Below are 19074 nucleotides of genomic sequence, written 5' to 3' on the forward strand. Positions count from 1 at the left end.
AGAGCATGGTAATTATAATTTGATAAATCATCAGCAGAAAATTAACTGGATGTCAAAACATTCATTGGAAAGGGTGATGAATGGAGGATGATTGTGGTGATGAATTGTGTTAATCTGCGCAGTATGAAGCCAGCGAAATGGCTAAGCAGCCCAAGATGGATGGGCCATAGAAGCTGCAAGGTCAGGACACACAACTGCAGAATAGAGGGAAGGAAAAATAGGAGGGAATGAAACGGACTCTCTCTCTCTCTGTGTTTCTCTCTACTTAGAGCATTATGGGTCTTTTCGCTCCAGCACTTTATGTATGATTTCAGGTTTGGGTTTGATAGTCAGCACTGCAGTCTGTTTTTAGGGTTTCTTATTGTTGTTTTGCTTTGGTGTTTTTTAATATGCTTTTACTAGGATTATAAAGATGAAGAGCAGTATGACTTATGAAGAAATGCATATGTATATTTATTAACAATCAGGAAATGTGTTCAACATGTTTGCTAAACCTCAAGGAAGCCAACAATGTTATGATGAATGTTATGTAACTTTAATTATTATAAAATGTAAAGATGAATTCGTTTAGATGGAAGATCAGGTTAAACTTTGGAGTTTAACCTGATCTGAACCGACCGCAGTTCTGCCTGGATAAAGTTTGTGAATCTCTGTGCTAATGCCCTACTTGGAGTTCAAATTACGGAGATCAGGGCTGTAGCTTTCATATGTTGCTCTTGTTATAAATAAAAGCATATAAAGACCTGAGGAGTGGCACTATAAGATGCATAATGATGGAAAAACCTGGCTGCTCATCAGTCCCCATTATGACAAACTGTGTTTAAAAGAAGAAAATTCAAGACAGCTGCTACTTTCCCATTATAGTGGGGATGCTGCAAAAAAAATCACACCATGGGCACTGCATAGAAACATCAAAACTTCACAGTTGAAGCATCATAAAGTTATTTTGCTAAACAGTTAAATAATAATTACATTTCAGCTATCATCGGTCATCCTTGTTTTGCTTTGTCAATGAGCTCAACATAGCTGGGCATGAATCTGCTGCAGATTCTGGCTACAAAGCTCCTTCAGGTCCAAGTACCATCCAAGATAGTGGCATTAGAGTCTGTACCATCACTGGTCAAGACTTGATCACCCCAACACCAACATGTAAGCAATAGGGATGGGACTCAAGAACCAGTTCTTGTAGAGAACCAATTCCTAGTTTAATTCTTTGGAATAGTTTGTCTGCTTGCCTATTGATTCCCTTTATCGTTTCCACCTATACTTGTGCTAAAATCAGCTAATTTCAGTTTGTGCACTGGATCAGGAATATAGTGGCGCTATTTACGGCATCGATGTGGATTTTTTTTTATTTTTATTGTACAAAAACTCAAAAATGCACTGGTAAAGTCAAAATTGCATCCAGGACAGAAACAACTGCATTATGCTACTAACGCAACTTCAACTCTTTGCAAGTATTTGCACTGAAAGCAGGCTAGCCAAGAACCTAGAGTGATGTTAAAACTGAGTGTCTGCCGACCTCAGCCCAGCAGCCAGACTCTGATCTTCAACAGGTAACAGAGGCAGTGATGAGCAGTCAAGGTGTAGCCTTCATTTCTACCTGTTCATGTTTCTCCTGTGGCGATCGCTTTGAAGTCACCTTGTGCTGGTTTTCATCTTTGCTTTGTTTTGTCGGCTTTGTGTTCATACCTAAACACTAAGAGAAAGAGCATATGTGTATGCTCATTAGGTTAGGGATTTGTTGCTCTTTGTTGTTTGCTGTCTCCTCTGTTTGTTTTTTTTGTTTGTTTGTTTTTTTTTTCTCCATACAGGTGACCCAGGAGTTCTTTTTTTTTTTTCTCTCTCTTCCCCCCCCTTCTCACCGTCTCTTCTCCCCTTTGGTTTTCTTTCTTTCTCTCCCCCTCTTTCTCTCATTCATTCCCCCTGTCCTATTTATTAAAAAAAAAAAAGACAAAGGATGAACTGAAGCTCTGCCATCACGTAATGTCGCATACTGCTGTTTCTGATGTCATTTAAAAAAAAAAAAAAAAAAAAAAAAAAAAGGTTAGGGATTTGTGTTGGTCTGTGGCACTGTAGCCTAAGGTTTATACTATTAAATGGTTTTATTATATGACAGTCCAATTCAGGTCATTTTACAGAGTAAAACAAAAGTAATGTAATGAGTATTCTAATGAATTACTGTCTCCAGGGATTAATTAAGTAATGTACTGCATTACATTTAATAATGTTTTTCTGTCAGAGGGGAAATACCAACAACGTACACAAACATTTGACAGCACAGCATACAATTAATTTTCAAAAATGTTATGTCTTTGATTTGCTGCTTAGAGATGATGGTGACTCAAAGTAGAGCCAATGAGAACCCAATGAGAACTGATAAGATGATTGATAAGTGATACTGATAATGTAATTGGAATTGCTAAATTCTTATCAATGTACATCCCCAAAGAGTTTTTCCGCCTGACAGAAAAACTCACCAAATATATGTGGGGGCTGTTATTAGATTTGGGCAGCTCAACCAAGTAAATGCTTTCATCTGGAAAACACTGCCAAATGAGTCCATTGGCTTTAATCCAACTAAAAAAGACTAAAAGGTCAATTAAGATATGACAAAAATATTGGTGAATTGAAACAGTGTTGTATTGGGTAATGGTTCACATTTGCTCTTGCCATTGTACAAGACTCATAAGCAGATTAAGTTTGTTCCTGCTGGAATACCCAAAACCAAAGAGAGATTATTCTGAGTGAGTTTGCTTTCTGTTTCCAGTTTGCACTGTGAGGGATTATTTACTGTGTTGAATAAAGGCATGAAAGGTAGAGGTGTTTTTGTGATGTTTAACTGGAGTCTGATTGTTTGTTTGTTTTTTACTATTTTTGACTTAAATGAGCATCAGATGTCACAATGAAGATTTCTTTTGGTACTTACTGTTCATCTAGCTAGCTATTATTATTATGTTAGCTTGTAATGTTGGGACAGTCAGGTGTGCAGAGTGATGCTCAACAATAAAAGGGTACCCTCACAATGAAGCGATTTGGTGATGTCAATCAGTGGTATCCTTTTTACAAAGTGATGTCACCACAACCTCCTCACCATTGATACTAGCTCTGAGGGCTTTTACCAACTGCAGTATTCTCCTACAAGCTAGGTGTCACTCAGCAAAAACCTCCACATCGCTGATTGTAGAGGAGCAAAAGAAATTGAAACAGAAATCAAATCACTAAATAAAATCCCTTTTTTAGCCATTGGAGCATCTCCCTCTTAATAACCTGGGAATCGCTGAGCTTCTGCACTGATATGTCATTGAAATGGCGGTAAAATTCAACACAGTCACTTGTGTTTTCAACCCAGCTGAACCCATACGAGCTTCCTCTAGCAGATGTGATGTCACTTTTGACATGCAGCAAACGACGGGGATAATGGGCCCTTTAGGCAGTGCCTGACCGCAGGGCTTGTAGCACACTTACAATAATGATGCACAAGTACCCAGAATTCAAAGCTTCTGCTTCATGTACCATATTTGGCCTAATTCCCCATTAGGCCAAATCCATAATTGCTGCACCTTTATTGTACCTCGAAGGTGCCTTATGTAACCGCTGTAACACATTGATGAGCTAAATCAGGTCAGAAATCTTAAGCAAGTAAAAATAATTCTTAAGTATATTAGTCTAATTGAGTTAATGTGTTAGATAATGTTGTTAAGAGCTAAGTCGTATTTGAATCTCAATATACTTTAGTATTTATATAATGTTTAGCATGATCTTAAACATGAATATTTCATCATCTTACTCACTTCTTCTAGTTGCACACACGATTAAGATTGTCCCCAGACTTTAGATTGGTAGTGTTTAATCTTTTTGACATTGTTTTAGACGGGTGTTGTAATGAATTATTCTTCTTTTCTTATCAACAGCATTACTGTTGCATACTTTATTGACTATAAGCAGACCAGATCATCACATTTATTCCTTTATATAATGGAGATGTATTAACCTTGCATAGTTTTTTTTTTTTTGTTCCATATTGTGTGTTCTAGCATATTTTCATTAGAAGGATGTTGAGCTTTCCAGATTGGAAGAGCCCTCACTGATGGTAATGAAGGCTATTTCTGCAAATAACAGTAATTACACATCACCACGTTTGAAATGTGACAAAGCAGACAATGTTGCTTTTATTGAATACATTATGTTGACAGGCACTGCATCCCTTTCATTTATCTCCTCTTCGTTATGGCCCGAGTGAACGTGTAAAAACTGACAACTATGCTTATGCTCCATTTGTGGGTTCAGATATACTTTAAGGCATTTTTTTCCCATTAATACTTGGCCACGTACATTTCTGACCTTAGCAGGAGGCTTGTATTTTTCAGGTGGTAGATCTCGTACTGTTGTTGAAGTGGCTTCACCACGCAGGGATCAAAAATCTCCCCCGCCACCCTCCTCACATCCTGTGTCATTTCTAGCTGGGAAGTATTAATCTCATACAGAGTTTCAGACACCTCTTATCTAGCTGGCAGGTTGACATGTAAGGGGATATTTCGTCTTGATTCTAGCAATGAATGCAGCACACAGGCTATCACTCGGCCCACGCTGCATATGGAAGAGGAAAAATCACACCTTTCTCTCAGTGACTTCCATTTTCATTTGTGCTCTCTCCGCTCACTTTTTTCTGTCTCTTTTTCTCTCTTCTGGAAATTATCACCAGCCATGTCAGGAGCCCTGTCGAATGGAGGGGGAGAAATGTGTCACACTGCCTCTTAAGTTTCTGATTGTCTAAATGACACAGAATCTCATCATACAGCTGTCTCCCTTTTTGACACTACAATTACCCATAATTCCCTCTGTCATTCACTGTCTGAAGGTTAGTATTTTATATTTTGAACAGAGGGTGAGGACATTTACATTTGGAGGCTAGAATAAAAAGGGACTGGAGAAGCAAAGTTTGCCATGTGCAGATTTAAAACATTTGTTATTTAAAGTGGTGCTGTTTTATGTTTTTTCAAAATTATTATTATTTTCAAAGGGTTTAGATTGACCATTAATTTGATCTGGCTTTGTTGGAAAGTTAAAATCTTAGAAAGCCTCATTGTTTCTGGTTAAAACACATAAATTACCTCTGCCCATTATCGTAATAACTGTTAATGACCAAGCACCTTGTTTCAGCCCGTGCCATTAATCAGCTGCAGTCACCAAAATAATATTCCTTGATGCCACCCTTCAGACAGTGGGTGTAGTCTGTCCTCCTTGACAAAGTGTGCTCAGTGAAAATGGTCCATTATCATGCCACGTTTTACTCCATCATCTCTGATATTCTTATATGGTCTCTGGGTTAAACAGTACATCTTCCCATCCTTTTTACCCCATCCCTCGAGTAAAGTGTTCTTCAAAGGTATATATTTCATTGCGAGATGACAGCCTTGACACCATAATTGACCTGAGAGCTTCCATCTTACTCTTTTGAAATTCTCTGTTGTAATGTGTGTCAACTAGATAAAATGATTCCCATCTCCACCTTTCTGTGGATTTCCATTTGCAAAGACTGCTGACTGACTGACTGGCATAGCCTCCATTATAATCCAGTTTGAATGTCTGTGAATCTGGAGTAGGGTGGTAGTGAGGGGCCTCCATTGTTTAAAATAGGCCCTCGCGCATAAGCCCTATACATTAGTGGAGCAGATAGAGCTTTTAGATGGGTTAAATAGTTTGCGATAATGTCTGGAGTTGATATTCTTAGCGAACAACGCTTCGGCCCGTCTGACAGACTGCCTAATCTGTCTGTCAATTTGTCATGGTTGCACGGAGGCAAAATTGGTTTTAGGTTTTCATTAAATTTGCTAATGACTCCCATAATGTTCATATTATTGAACTGGAAATTATCTGGAGTAGGAATGTAATGTAATGTAATGTTGTTTTATCTTACTGTTGCTGTTAGTTGTGCTTTACTGCAGGCTGAGAAGATACTTTTCATAGTTTTACGAACCAAATAAAAGAAGACGTTTTCAAAGATACTGTTATGTGTGAAGGTAAAGTTTTGCAAGCACTTGACTGGTTTCAAGCTCATTTAGTTTAAACATTCACCCTCATAATAAATGCTTCACTGTCTCTCTTCTTGTCTTTTTTTAATATTTGTTGCATCTGTTGCTGTTCCTACGATCTACTATAAAACAGAAACGCCACGAAACGTCTCTTTTTTCGTGAAAAGACACGCACCTTTTCCTCCTCCTTAATTTTTGCTTCATTTTCACATGTGGCTATAAAAAGACATGCTGTGTTTTCATATGCCATGTCATATTATTACGTTTCACGCTTTGCTCCATGAACCCGAGACATATTTTCTGCTTCCCCTCTGGCTAATTGGGAGATTGTTAGAACTGTCTCTATCTAGTGCCTGATGCCCCCAAATGTGTCAGTGGTGCTGGTCTTCGGCTGCACGACTGCTCCTCATTTTCTGCGTGTTTTTCCGGAGCCGTTTGTTATTAGATTAGTTAACGCCGTATTGACAAACTGTGACGGAGCCGTGTGATCTTTCTCACCTCTGGTTACACCTTTTTTTCTTGTATCAATCAGAAATAATAATGAAAATAGGTTCTTTTAAGTAAGAGGTAAAACTTAAAGTGGTATCTCTCTTTTTTCTCTCTCTCTCTTTGTGGGACTTTTCATGACAACAGTTTACTGTGTGTTGAACAAATGTGAGCCATGTGTTTATTTTCCCTTTTGTCCAGGCTTACAAAGTAGAGGCGAGCTTTATGTGCTGGAGTAAAAAGGCTTCAGGAGAAGCGGCACTTTTCGGGGGTAAAGCTGGAAGGCTAAAACAAGCTTTAAAGAGGGTCCAGTCCTGCTCAGGTTCACTGGTAAGCCTGTTGGACATCCGGCTTTGTTCCTCTCATAGGCTCCTTATCAGTGGCCTGATGCGGTTGTCCCCTCGCATGTTCCTCTTGTATCTCAGCTGGGCCAATTCCATGGCCTGAGTGCACAAATTGAGCCATTTTGTCTCACTTTAAAACAAACTAGGACCTATTATGCGTGTGTGTATGTGTACGTGTGTGCATTTTTTCTTCATACCCCTCCTTGTCCCGTACGTTGGCCTTGGTATATATAGGTTGTCAATGCCCCCTGCCTTCCTCTGCTCTTAAGTTTGAAGCACTAGCTTTGTGAGGGGTCAGTGTTTCCACTCCAGCAGTGTCAACTTCAATCTGGGGTGATTTGGTGTGAAATGTGTGCCATGGTGTGGGGGCTTGCAGGTCAAAGCCCCAGTAATTGATGTTGCTTATTCATCTGCTTTTCCTTGTCTACTCACACCACACCACAGCGGCCGTTTTTGTTTGTTTAAATTGTTTGAAGATTTACTGTAGGTCTTAGGTCTCTGAGAAGCATTCCCCTGCTGCACTTTGTCTGTGTTCCTACCTAGCAGGGGGTTCAGCACTAGGACACACAATGGTGGCTGCACAAAAGAGGCTTTCCCCAACACAAGGCCTGGAAGACATTGCATAGCATGACACTGAGCACTGGGGGACACACAATGGCGGAGGCACAAAGGAAGCTTCTTTTAAGACAGGACTCAGAGGACATCTAGCATGACAAGCAGGGCAGCTCTCACTGTAATTAGCCATGGAGCCAGTCTGGCCAATAGCCCTATGAGATCATTGAACTATCTGTAAACAGTATTGAGAAACAGAAAGAGAGGTAAGAAGGTTATTGGCAGAATTTAGGTCATGTAGTGCAGAAAATCCAAGTAAAGCGAAGCAGTGTCAGTAGAAGCTCTTTGCATATAAAAGCTAAATCACCTTTATGCTTCTTTTGCCGTTACCTTTTGCGAAACGCACCTTTCTCGCTGCAGTGCAGGATGAAATGCTGGATGTGTTCAGCTACAAAGCAGAACACACTGATGGAGCCATGTTTAATCTGGCCCTGTAGCATGTCAGCCGGCTGCATGGGTGGTATGTCCTCCAGGGCCTTTGAAGAGGGGTGATTTAGAGAAGAGATTTGGATCATTACACAATAAAGAACACTTCATAAGTACTGAAGTGAGTTGGAGAAATGACGGTTAATGATGTTGACAGCAATTCACCTCTGCTGAATTACAGAAAGATTTGACTCAACTTGCCTTCTTTAATGAGCCTCACTCAGTAAAGGTAATGGGCCAGCGGTAAGACACAGAGAGAGGCGAGGTGAGGAGGGGAGACGGTGTGGAGAAAGGAGAGAGCGAGAGATTTTTCATTTCTTTTCTCTGTTTTTTCATCCTCAGAAAGTTGCATTGCTGAAGTTGTTTCCAGTGCGTGCACATGGACCACTACATCTTGTGTTTGAGGTGGTTTGCGTTACTTTTGACAAGTTCACGCAACACCGATTAAGCTTATCAACTTCAGATAAATATCTCTGTGTTTTGCAATATGCCAGAGTAGTAAATCTGGTGCCTATGGCAACACTGGTAAAAATGTTTATGCCAGCTGACAATGATTAGTTTGCCAGAGGTGAAGAGCAGATCTGTGGAGCAGGCTACGGCAGTTAGGAGTAAGATGGAGCATATGGTGGAAAATCCGTACGGAGACAGTGTCTGTGTAGTTACACCCAGAGCCAAAAGGGGGAGGCCAAAAGTTCTGTGCTGTTAGTTTTTAAATACCTGCTCGCTTTTGCGAGATTACAAGTGTTTCCTGTATATACAGCAAGCAAATCTTTTAATGTGTGTGAACTTTAAAAAGTTCTGGTTTTTGACAGATAATCAAACGTACACAGCGTGAAGTTTGTCGCAACCTTTTCGGAGAAAAGTGCCCATCATTTACTATGTTTTTGGTTGTTTAAAAAAAAATGTGTGTGTTGTTTGATCTATTTGTGCGTGGATCAAATTGACCCGTTTTACACAATTCTGGAGCAAGAAGGCTGATTCCGGCCTACAGCTCGTTTGTTATTTCTAATCTTGCGTGTTTTTGTGCAAAGTTATGACAAAAACATTAAATGACAGCGTGACAGTTGATTTGCCGTTACATTCCCCCCCCCCACATCTGACTGTCATCCCATCAAAGTAGCATATCTGTCGGTATCTTTGAATGTCTCACGCTGAATGATAAATATGTACATCCAAACTGGGATTCGGTGCCAATTATGCATCGACAGCGATGTCACAGAGGATGTAACATTTAAATTAAAATGATGGCATTCCATTTCAGGCAGCCTTGTGCGGTGACATCTTCTATTATCTCTTTTTGTGGTGTAAGACAAGACACAAAAAAACCACACACACACAACATTGACGAAAGAAAGAACTATCCCAAAGGTCAAATCAGTAACTTTTGTTGTTATTTATTTATTTTTTTATTTTTTTCTTGTTAGTACACATCCATGTCAATCATGAAGCCTATTAATAGGTTTGAAGCCAAACCTACTCCTGGCTTTTATTGTTACTCAACTCAAGTCTTTAAAAACCTCACAGCTTCTAGTAAACAGAGCCGCAAGCTGCACTTAGAACACGTACTTATAATGATGAATTTTACAATAACACTATAATCCTGTCACATGTCGCATGGAACTGCAGAAAGCTCTGTATCACACAGAAGAAAAAACACACACACAAGGCTTGATACTTTAATTGGCAGGAATACTTGTCTAATTATCACTTTTCTGCTTGCTCTCCATGCTGAGATTATGTAATTATCTTTTTGAAACACTGTGCAACGACATTGCTTTTTGTGTGTGTGTGTGTGTGTGTGTGTGTGTGTGTGTGTGTGTGTGTGTGTGTGTGTGTGTGTGTGTGTGTGTGTGTGTGTGTGTGTGTTATTTCTGCGACGCTGCTGTACCTGACATTCAGCGAGCCACTTAATAATATGGTAGAAAGGCAGCTAATTATATCATAATAATGGCTTGATGAAAGCAATAAGGCAGGCAGGCGAATGAGTGAATGATAGCACTGTCGGACTGCTCAAGTTGAATCGTTATCTCAAATTATCAGAATCCCAGCAAACATCAAATTATTTAATCGCTAGCGTGTTTATTCAGGAAGCTGTAAGAATTTGGGGTTTTGGTATTTGTTATCATTATGCAAATCACAGCCTATGCTGAATAATATGTTTCTCTGCAACAAATTGAATTCCTTATCAAGTTAATTACTCCATGTTTTAGCCCCACAAGCTAGGATATTCCAATTAAAGACTACACCTGTTCCATTTGTTAGATTTCTATTTGTTAATGTGTCATTACATGTTCTCCAGCAGAGCATAGTTTTGTACGAGGAGGGTGGGGGAACCACCACTTTAGACCCCTTACTGGGCTTCCAGATTTCATCCTGCTACTTCAAATCTTCTAGGCTGAATCGCGTTGTCTATTTGTGGGATTCTTTACAGAGAAGAGGCAGGAACACGGCTGACACACACACATCCGCAAGACCCAGGGAGGGGGTAGATGGGTAATCTGACGGAGGGCAAGCCTGAGCACCAGCAGCGGCAGCATCAACAGCAGCCGTAGACTGCTTTCGAAACTTTTTAATTAGCACTAATTACCTTTGCAGGAAAATGTTGAGGCTTGAAAGGATTTGTGTCAGCAAGTGGGAGATCAAAGATTGTGGTGCTGTGCATTTTAATCTGAACACTGAGGGGTAATAGGGAGCTGTTTGTGTGTTCGAGAGAGGGTGAGAGGAGAAAAAGCATCCCAGGTGGTACTTGAGTAGTCTACCTCTGGTAATGCTGTCTACCAATCACACCACAGGCCCCGTCACATTATAAAATTCACCGCTAATATGAAGAAATTATCTTTAGCCTTTCCTCTTTTTTTTTTCTTTTTTCCCGTTTTGCTTTATTGTTCAGTTGAATCACGACTTCTCCTCACTCTGTTCATTTTCTCCTTTATCTGCGTGCATGCGTTTCCTGAGCGGCAGTTTGCGCACATGCACGGGATTTTGCGTGCACCCCCTTTATCAGACTGACAGGCTTTTCATAGAGGTGGTTTTTAATGCATGCCTGGACATCACTCTGGCAGGGTCATCCATCAGACATCAAGACAACATCGATCATTTGCCATGAAGAGAGCGCGGGGTAGTGATTATTTGCTATTAGGTGGATGCTGAGGCATACAAATGGCTGGCAGTTGACAGTTGAACTCACTCTAACGTAATGCGGGATGGCTCCCCCTCTCAGGGAAATGTTGACAAGCACTGAGCCTGAACACTGTAATGACAGAGTGTACAGGCAGACACAGCACTGAGGGATTCTTCCTCACAAATCGCACCATCCATTATTTAATGTTTTGGGTTTTTTTTACAGCTTATTTTATTACAAGTTCATTTCCAGTTAATATTCCTTATATTTAAAATAAATGGATGTGTATTATTTTATTTAATAGAAATAATAATAAAATCAATGCTTATGGGAAATATAATTATTGTGGGAGGCTTTTTTAATGTTTTATGTACACACCAATATGTGAGCCAAATGCGGCATGCATGAGAGATTGCATGTGCTTGTTTGTGCCGCATTGATGTCCTCACTGACTGCGATGCCATCAGTGAATTGATTTCCAGTTCCCGTTCACTGAGAAGGGAGGGTATTTGTCATGTGGATAGACAACTAATCTTTTAATACAAACATTCACAAGATGCATGGGCCGTATTGTGAGCACAGTCCAGGTACTGCGAGGAGGGAGGTGCAGCGTGGGCTCTGATGATGTATTTTGCGCTTATGACGCAATTCACGGTGTACAATTTGTTGCTGCACACGAGGGAACACCTGTCTTTGTGTCAGCTCTCAATTTCAAATGGGCGACTCTCTTCTACCTCTCTATTAGGTCGTTGTTAGAGCTTAGACTTCATCCCGTGCCAAACTGGGGTCAAGCGAGGCTTATGAGGTTGGGCCAGACAGGAATGTCTGTCAAGCTCTTATCCCTCGGAAAAGGGCTGGTCCAGGGTCAGCAAGGGGAGTCGGTAAGGCCAGGTGATGCTGACCACAGTACAGCGGTTTTGATTTTGTAGGCCCTGGGTCTTTGCATGTGTGCGTGCGTGAGAAGGTGTGTGCGAACTGACAGGATCACTCCCTGTCTGATTCACAGTGCTCTCAGCCCCTCTGCCAGCCCTAATGACATTGAGACAGAATATTAACCTCACACGCTCAGCGGGAATATCCACGGGGGTAGTCTATAACTCAGACACTGTTGGAGCCACGGTGGTATTAGCAGCTTTAAAATTTCAGACAAATGCGCCGTGATGTAGACATTTACAACAACTGTATCTGCACTTCTCACTTAATAATCTCATGTAAAGCGAAGTAACGAGGGTTGATATTTAACATCTCTATCAAAAAAGAACTTTGATAATTATGTTTCACAGGTTTCCGCTCTCTAAAAATATCTGTTTGTTTTAGCAAATGATGTAACCCTCGGTAAAGTTCACTCTATCATGCCACTATCAATTGACAGCTTTGTAGCTCCCGATGCTTTCGCACGCGGGAGCAAGCATAGTGCAATATTCAAAACAGATTAAGAGTGAGCCCACATAAAGAAGAGATTTGCTGGCGGCGCCAAATGTACTCTAATGATTTGCATTGCCATTAATAGTAATTTGCAGCTGCCTGGGAGGAGACTTGTAATCCCCTTTCCATGTGTGAATTGACATGCATTCAAAGGAAGGCTACGTGTGTCCTGAATGTGTGATCTTTAAATGACTGCCACCTGAGGCCTTGCAATACAGAGAGAGAGGAGTGCCACACTGAGCAGTGACTGTCTGCATGTGAGCAAGACAGGGGTTGGCGAGAGCTTTGGGGGGGAGATAGAGACAGATAATGACAGTCTAATTCACCATCCCCATCAGAGGTGCGTGTGCAGAGCCACGTATAGACCATAAACTGTAGCTGGAGGGGAGAGCGCTGAAAGAGACCTGATCAGCGTAGTGTGGAGGTGGTAGGGGGGCTCGAGGGGTTGCAGGGCATTAATTTGCTTTACAGTTAATGTCATCTTATTTATCATGAGCTAATCCCAGCACTGTTTTGATGCCTTATTTTTGGTATTTTAGGCTATTTACTCGTGTTTCCATTGCGGGCTGAAGTAACGAAATACAGCAATGCTGAACTAATGGAGACTTGTTGTATTAATAGGTTACATATTTCTTTCCCTACTGTCTGTATTTTCAAGCCGCACCTTTTACACTTTTTACACATATACTAATATTAGCTCATCTGGTGTCATATAAGCTTTAGACTTTTGTATCAATATAAATCTCAAATGTCTCTAAAACTCGTTAAAGCAAATCTATTCCTTCTCATTTTTTCATTGAAATAAATTTCTTTAATGTCAGTTATCAAGGAGGTGCAGTTATCTAATGAAATTTCAACGTCTCTCTTGAAATAAGTGGATTTGTAATGCAAAGTGTTAGATAACACAATCAAAGTGGGAGATGTGGGAAAATGGGATTGTTTAGGAATATGGATATTTTTAAATTGCACATAAAGACTGACAGATATATTGCAGTATACAGAGTTGAAAGAACCATCAGGATATTTTTTGACTATTTAAGGCTGAATGGCTTTACGGCCTTCTTCCTTCATCTCTAGCCAACCCTCCTCCATTCACCTTTTCTTATTAAGTTTATTAAAGCCAGTCCACATGCCGGCTTTTTCAGGTCCAGTTCCTTTTACCATTCATTACAGTACCTTATCCTGGCAGGCAATCTGAAGTGTGCTCTGAATAGTCCATTATGCACATATGAGGGCCATCATGGCCACAGTATTGGTCAATTCATCAAACATTTATCTGTTGCCCTCTGAACAGTATGTCAGTATGCCCGTCACTCTGCAGCTCTTGCCCTCCATTTAAAATAGGTGTGCATTGCTTTTTTTCTCGCACTGATGCAACCTTTGAGGGGACTTTGGCTCCTGAGCTGTGGACCGCAGCTGTGAGGGCTCTCAAGCTTTTCAAGGGACTTGTGTGTGCATGTGTTTTAATATACATTAGACTCTGGAACTTTTAAGTACCACACTGCTAGCTGCAAGGATGCGACCTCTGATCTCTATCACCATTTCAGTAATAAAGGAGGCTTTGAGGTTGTTTTACTTTATAGCTCTGTAATGGCTTAGACAAACTCCGTGTTTGACCTATCGTCTTCAGCCGACACAAGGAGGGAGACTGTGGAACACATGTAAAAGAGCCCGGGCTGCTGTTCTTCATTTTTCATGTGCTGCCTGAGGATATCCAACATGACACTAGTGCACACCATTGGCAGAAGTGACTGACATTTCAGCCAATAATGGTCGAGAGTTTTCTTCCCTCTGTTGTCAGCAGTGGTTTATCAATCACTATGTCTGCATCAGTATTAGTGTATTGATCTGGCAAAGCTGCTCTCTGGGTCAGTGTCTCCTCTCCAGTGTCCTTGTCTGTGCTCCCTGTGCCGAGCTTCCTCTGCTCCAGCTAAATATTGCTGTGTCTCCCCTCTGTGTTCAATAGGCTGGATCTTTGCGGATAATGGAGGTTTCAGCACATACATGCGCTACTTGTGTAAGCTCGAGAGCACACACTTATGCACACAGGGCTGTGTGATGTATGATGGTGGGCTTACACAGGCTAAGTGGTAGTCAAAGCGTACAGACAGCCTGTGTGAAGTATTAGCTCTGACAATGAGGCTGATCATAATTATCTTAACAAGGAGAGGATTCATCGCCTCACCTCGTTAAAGCTACCGCCTTTCTCTCGCTCGCTCGCTCACTCTCTTTTTCTAGGTAATAGGTTTTTTGGTTGTTGTTGTTTTATTTTTTGGGGGGGGGGGGGGGTTTGTAGCTTTTCTAAATTTGTAATGTTAAAATGGTAAATTATTTTTGGGAGTAATTCACTTCCATAAAATTCTTTATTCTATTTAATTATTATGTTTATTCTTAAAAAAAACATTACACTTACCTTTTTGATAATTAATTATACTATTAAAATAATGGGATCTGTCATACTAGCAGGTGTATGAAACATTTAAAGCAAAATGTTTGGTGTGTGTGTGTGTGTGTGTGTGTGTGTGTGTGTGTGTGTGTGTGTGTGTGTGTGTGTGTGTGTATTTCACTGTAGAAATTTAGCGTTTTGCCTGTGCCTGCCATTTATCACATCTCTGGGTTAGTCTCATTAGTCTTTTTAATAGCAAACCCTACCCCTTTTCTTAAGGGGGTAAAGTACTTTTACTGCAGTGCCTAAACTTTGTTTTCAGAGCCACACATTAAAACAAGAATGCTTATAAAAAGTAATGAAACCAGTTATGGAAGTTTGCAGAGGGAGCAAAGAAAGCTGGAGAGTATTAGAAGTTCAATCCCTTGCACTGTAGCTAATGCTGGATGGGACTCTGTGGCTCTCCCCTGGCTGTGAATTTAACTGATTAAATCAGCCAGTGCACGCAGTAGTGGTGACATGAAAACAACAATTAATAAGGCTCCCTCCTGAGCCATGCGGCTCTCTTTAACCGAGCAGCTAATAACATAACCCACAGGACTGCAGCCCATCATACACACACACACACACACACACACACACACACACACACACACACACGCATGCAGGTTTCAGTAGTTTGTTAGCAAGCTTTGTTCACAGTGAATTAAATAATGGTTATCCAGTGTGGTATACCTATACTTAAACAAAGATTATATGCAGCATTTAATTGCATTTTGTACTGAAATCCTATCAGGACAAACACAATAAAAGTGCAAAAAAATGTATTAATTGCATTCCCATTTTTTGGCTTTAGAGCCAGTAGCCTAGCCACAAGTAGCCTACAGTTTACATGTTACTACTACTTGTGGATTTGCATAAGCAGCACTGGCATATGGACAAATCCCAGCACAGCAGATGACACAGAATGTACTCAAAAGGAACAGGAAAGTTGACTTATTGTCACTACATTGGAAGTGTTTACTTGTATTCTCTGTTGAGCTAACTATACTGTAGCTTTTTTATGCCTTTATAAATGAAAAGTATCATTGTGGGGGGAAAAAAATACAAGCAAACAGAAAATGTCATAAAACTGGCACATCTCACCGTTCATCCATCTTGCCAGCGCATTAATCAGACCTGATAAGACGTTGTCAGCTAGCGGCTTTCCCAGCACGCTGGCTAGGTGCTGTCAGTTGTTGTGGGTGTCGAGTGTGTGTGTGTGTGTGTGTGTGTGCAAAATGTTGATGTCTTTAAAACGAGTCTGCCTCACTCGCAAGTCAACAATGAATTTGCTGATTTATTGTTTTCCACTCATGAAGGTAGTTGCAACATTTTTGCTTTGTACATCAAAGCTGCTGGGAGTATGTCTGCTGCCAGCGTCTACAGTACTTCTTGGATCATGGACTATGCCTCAGTGGACCTCGGGTGGTGGGTGGGGAAAAGTGAATGAGAAACTGAACAGGCTAATTAAAAGTGTGTAATTAAAGTGCACATATGGGAACTGAGTTACCAATTAGTTGTAAAAGTTAAAATCTTGATAGGATCTTAGATTTATACTACAGCCTGTCCTCCGTTTTTCCCAAAGTCTTAATCTTGCCTTTTCATTATCTTTTTCCATAATCTATTCTGTACATTATACATTGTTTCCATATTGCACACTGCTTCATGCTTTCCATATGCATGTTGTCACAAGAGTTGTGTGCGCTAGGCAGCTCATGACACTAGGCAGATACAGAGAGGAGCAATAGTTCATGCTGCAGTTATTTAGACATCGGTGAACCTTGAGTTTGTCATGTAGAGATGTGACATGGCTCACTTGGATTTATATTTATATAACTGCATTTTCAAATCCATCTGCTTTTACTTTTACCAGAAAACATTTTATCTGTTTAGTGTAGAGCTTGGAAAGAATGATTAGTGCAGTCAAATGTACTTAATATTCAGAAATTCCACATTTAATGAAAATATGAGCGGTGAATAAGAGATGTTGAGAGTTACCCTGTCTGTGTTTTGTCAGATTTAGATATCAATAAAGCCACTCAGGACACTTAAACATGCAGGGCTAATAGTGCGAGGGATTAGACAGCACACGCATTACCTTTGTGCAGCTTCTATGGCTTGAACTTTGCAGCGCCCTGACACCGGCCCTACGTCATTTTTATGCCTGTGTGAATGTGTGCGAGAGGGACAGAGAGGAAAAGGAGTTGAGATGACCCTTCACCTTCCTTTGCACTGCGTCATAGAAAGAAACGGAAAGGCAAAATGATTCCTTTAGGAGGAAAAGAAAATAGTCCTTTGATGTTAAAATCCCGACACTAACCCCTATCATGGCACAGTTGCAAAAAAAAATGTTTCCCTTCCATTCCATCTGTGATTGCAAGTGTATTCCAGTTCCTCTGTGAAAATGATGGATGACAAGTTAAATTTGTGTCTGGGGAGTGAAGGTGAACTGTGACAGAGTGATTTGTCTTGGGAATGGAGGGTTAGGGTCAGGCGAAACTGGGTGCCTCAAGGCACAAGACATTGACAAATTCATCCTGCCCGCTGCATTTCTGAAGCCTTTTGTTTTGAATCCTGGCTACTCACAAGTGACCCCCATCCCTCATCCTGCCAGCCGCTGAAGGATGCCTCACCATGCCAGGGGAGCTCAGCACCACTAATTCTTGTCATTCACTTCCCTGACAGGCCCAGACCCATACTCTCTTGGTGCATGAAAGAGAGCTGAAATATTTATTTCTTCTCAATAACAGCTTACCAGATTTAAAGCCATAACAGTTTTCCTGCTTCCTTATCATTGCAGGTCACTGGCAGGCCTCAAAATGTTCACTGAGCTGGAAGAGCTGATCGTCGACAACAATCTGCTTGGAAATGACCTCCAGTTGCCCAGGTTACCCAACCTCCACACCCTGACGCTCAACAAGAACCACATATCCTTTCAAGGCCGTTGCTCAGCCTCTGATTTGCATTTTCCAACGCAGACATTATTTACAGGCCTCGGTGTCGGCATCAGCAGTTGATTTCATATTAATTGTTGTGTCACTGCCTTCCTGTATTGTCTCAAAAAGCCACTTTGTTATGCCACGGCTCTGCAGGAAGCACTGGGTGTTGCAAAAGAGTGTACAAGAAGTTGGCTGTCGCAGAGCTTTACACTGGACTAGTTTTTGAACCACAGGGACCTCTAGTGGAATCAGTTTTAACTGTCAACATATCTTTTTTTTTCTATTTTCAAAAAGAATAAAAAAGTAGCAAATTAAAACCAGATCCAATGAGCGAGACATTATATTTGCGAAATATAGTTGGTTGATTTGTTTCTTTTTTCTTTAGCTTTAATTTGCACTAATGTATTTGCATCAGCTTTAATATTGTATTGCACCGTTTTCCTCACTGCTATAGAATTGTCCAGGTATTATTTGTCACTTAATGATCACATTTTGGCCTCATTTATTCGAATCATCTTGCGTTCTACTTGCCACCCAATGTAAACATGTTAAAAACCAGAGCTCTGCACAGCCAACCTAAATTTAAGACACACTGCGAAGCTGTTTATGATCAGTCAGAGAAGTGTGAACTTCCCCATCCAAGCTTCAGAACAGCTTTAGCAATGTGTCCTGTTTTTCTCTGGTTACGCAAATCCTACTGGGTAACGATGCTTACTCTTTCTCTCGCACATACACACACACACTTCCAGAGTCAACATTAAAACTGGGACTCCTTGAAGTGTGCATCTGGGACTGTGCGCTGAGTTTGGTTGTGAAGTGGTCGGCACATGCTAATAGGCCAATTATGTACATCCTGTCGTGGCATGGTGCCATTTTAAAGCTCGAGCACTGCATTAGTGCAGTTGTATTTTGACACTTTGGGGCTCAATTTTCCAAGTGAATGTATTAGTGATGAATGTGCCTGCTTAGGGGCTGTTTGTTTTTTCCACGTTTCGCAAAAGTTTTCCACGGCACAGCTCTGAGAAGCACGGACTGTTGAAACCACAGGGCATCCATCATTTTGTCACTGTTCTGCACCCGGCCACCTAGGAAATGAGAGCGATCAAGAGAAAGAGAGAGAGCAGGAGCCAAATTGTGTCACTACTATATGCCAAAGCCTGCACCTTAAATTGCCCCTCTGTCTGCCCAGTCTCACAAAGCCACTGACTAGCCTCTTTGAGCACCTCAGTAAATTTGACAGTGATGTGTTTTTGTGGAG

The 19074-nt window shown here is 40.9% G+C and overlaps 1 protein-coding gene across 1 annotated transcript in view; it reads left to right on the plus strand.

The window, feature by feature from the left end:
* lrmda (leucine rich melanocyte differentiation associated) overlaps positions 1-19074 on the plus strand; it is a 210934-nt gene that overhangs the window by 118652 nt on the left and 73208 nt on the right. Inside the window, exon 3 of the mRNA XM_086259345.1 lies at positions 17678-17804. Within this exon, the coding sequence (XP_086115471.1) occupies positions 17678-17804 (127 nt within the window). The remainder of the gene's footprint in view (positions 1-17677; positions 17805-19074) is intronic.

Source organism: Aulonocara sp. 'chitande type north' Nkhata Bay, linkage group LG13 (assembly GCF_057382095.1).
Source record: "Aulonocara sp. 'chitande type north' Nkhata Bay isolate Kocher_YH1m ecotype deep benthic linkage group LG13, A_spYH_male_GT1.1, whole genome shotgun sequence".
NCBI lineage: Eukaryota > Metazoa > Chordata > Actinopteri > Cichliformes > Cichlidae > Aulonocara > Aulonocara sp. 'chitande type north' Nkhata Bay.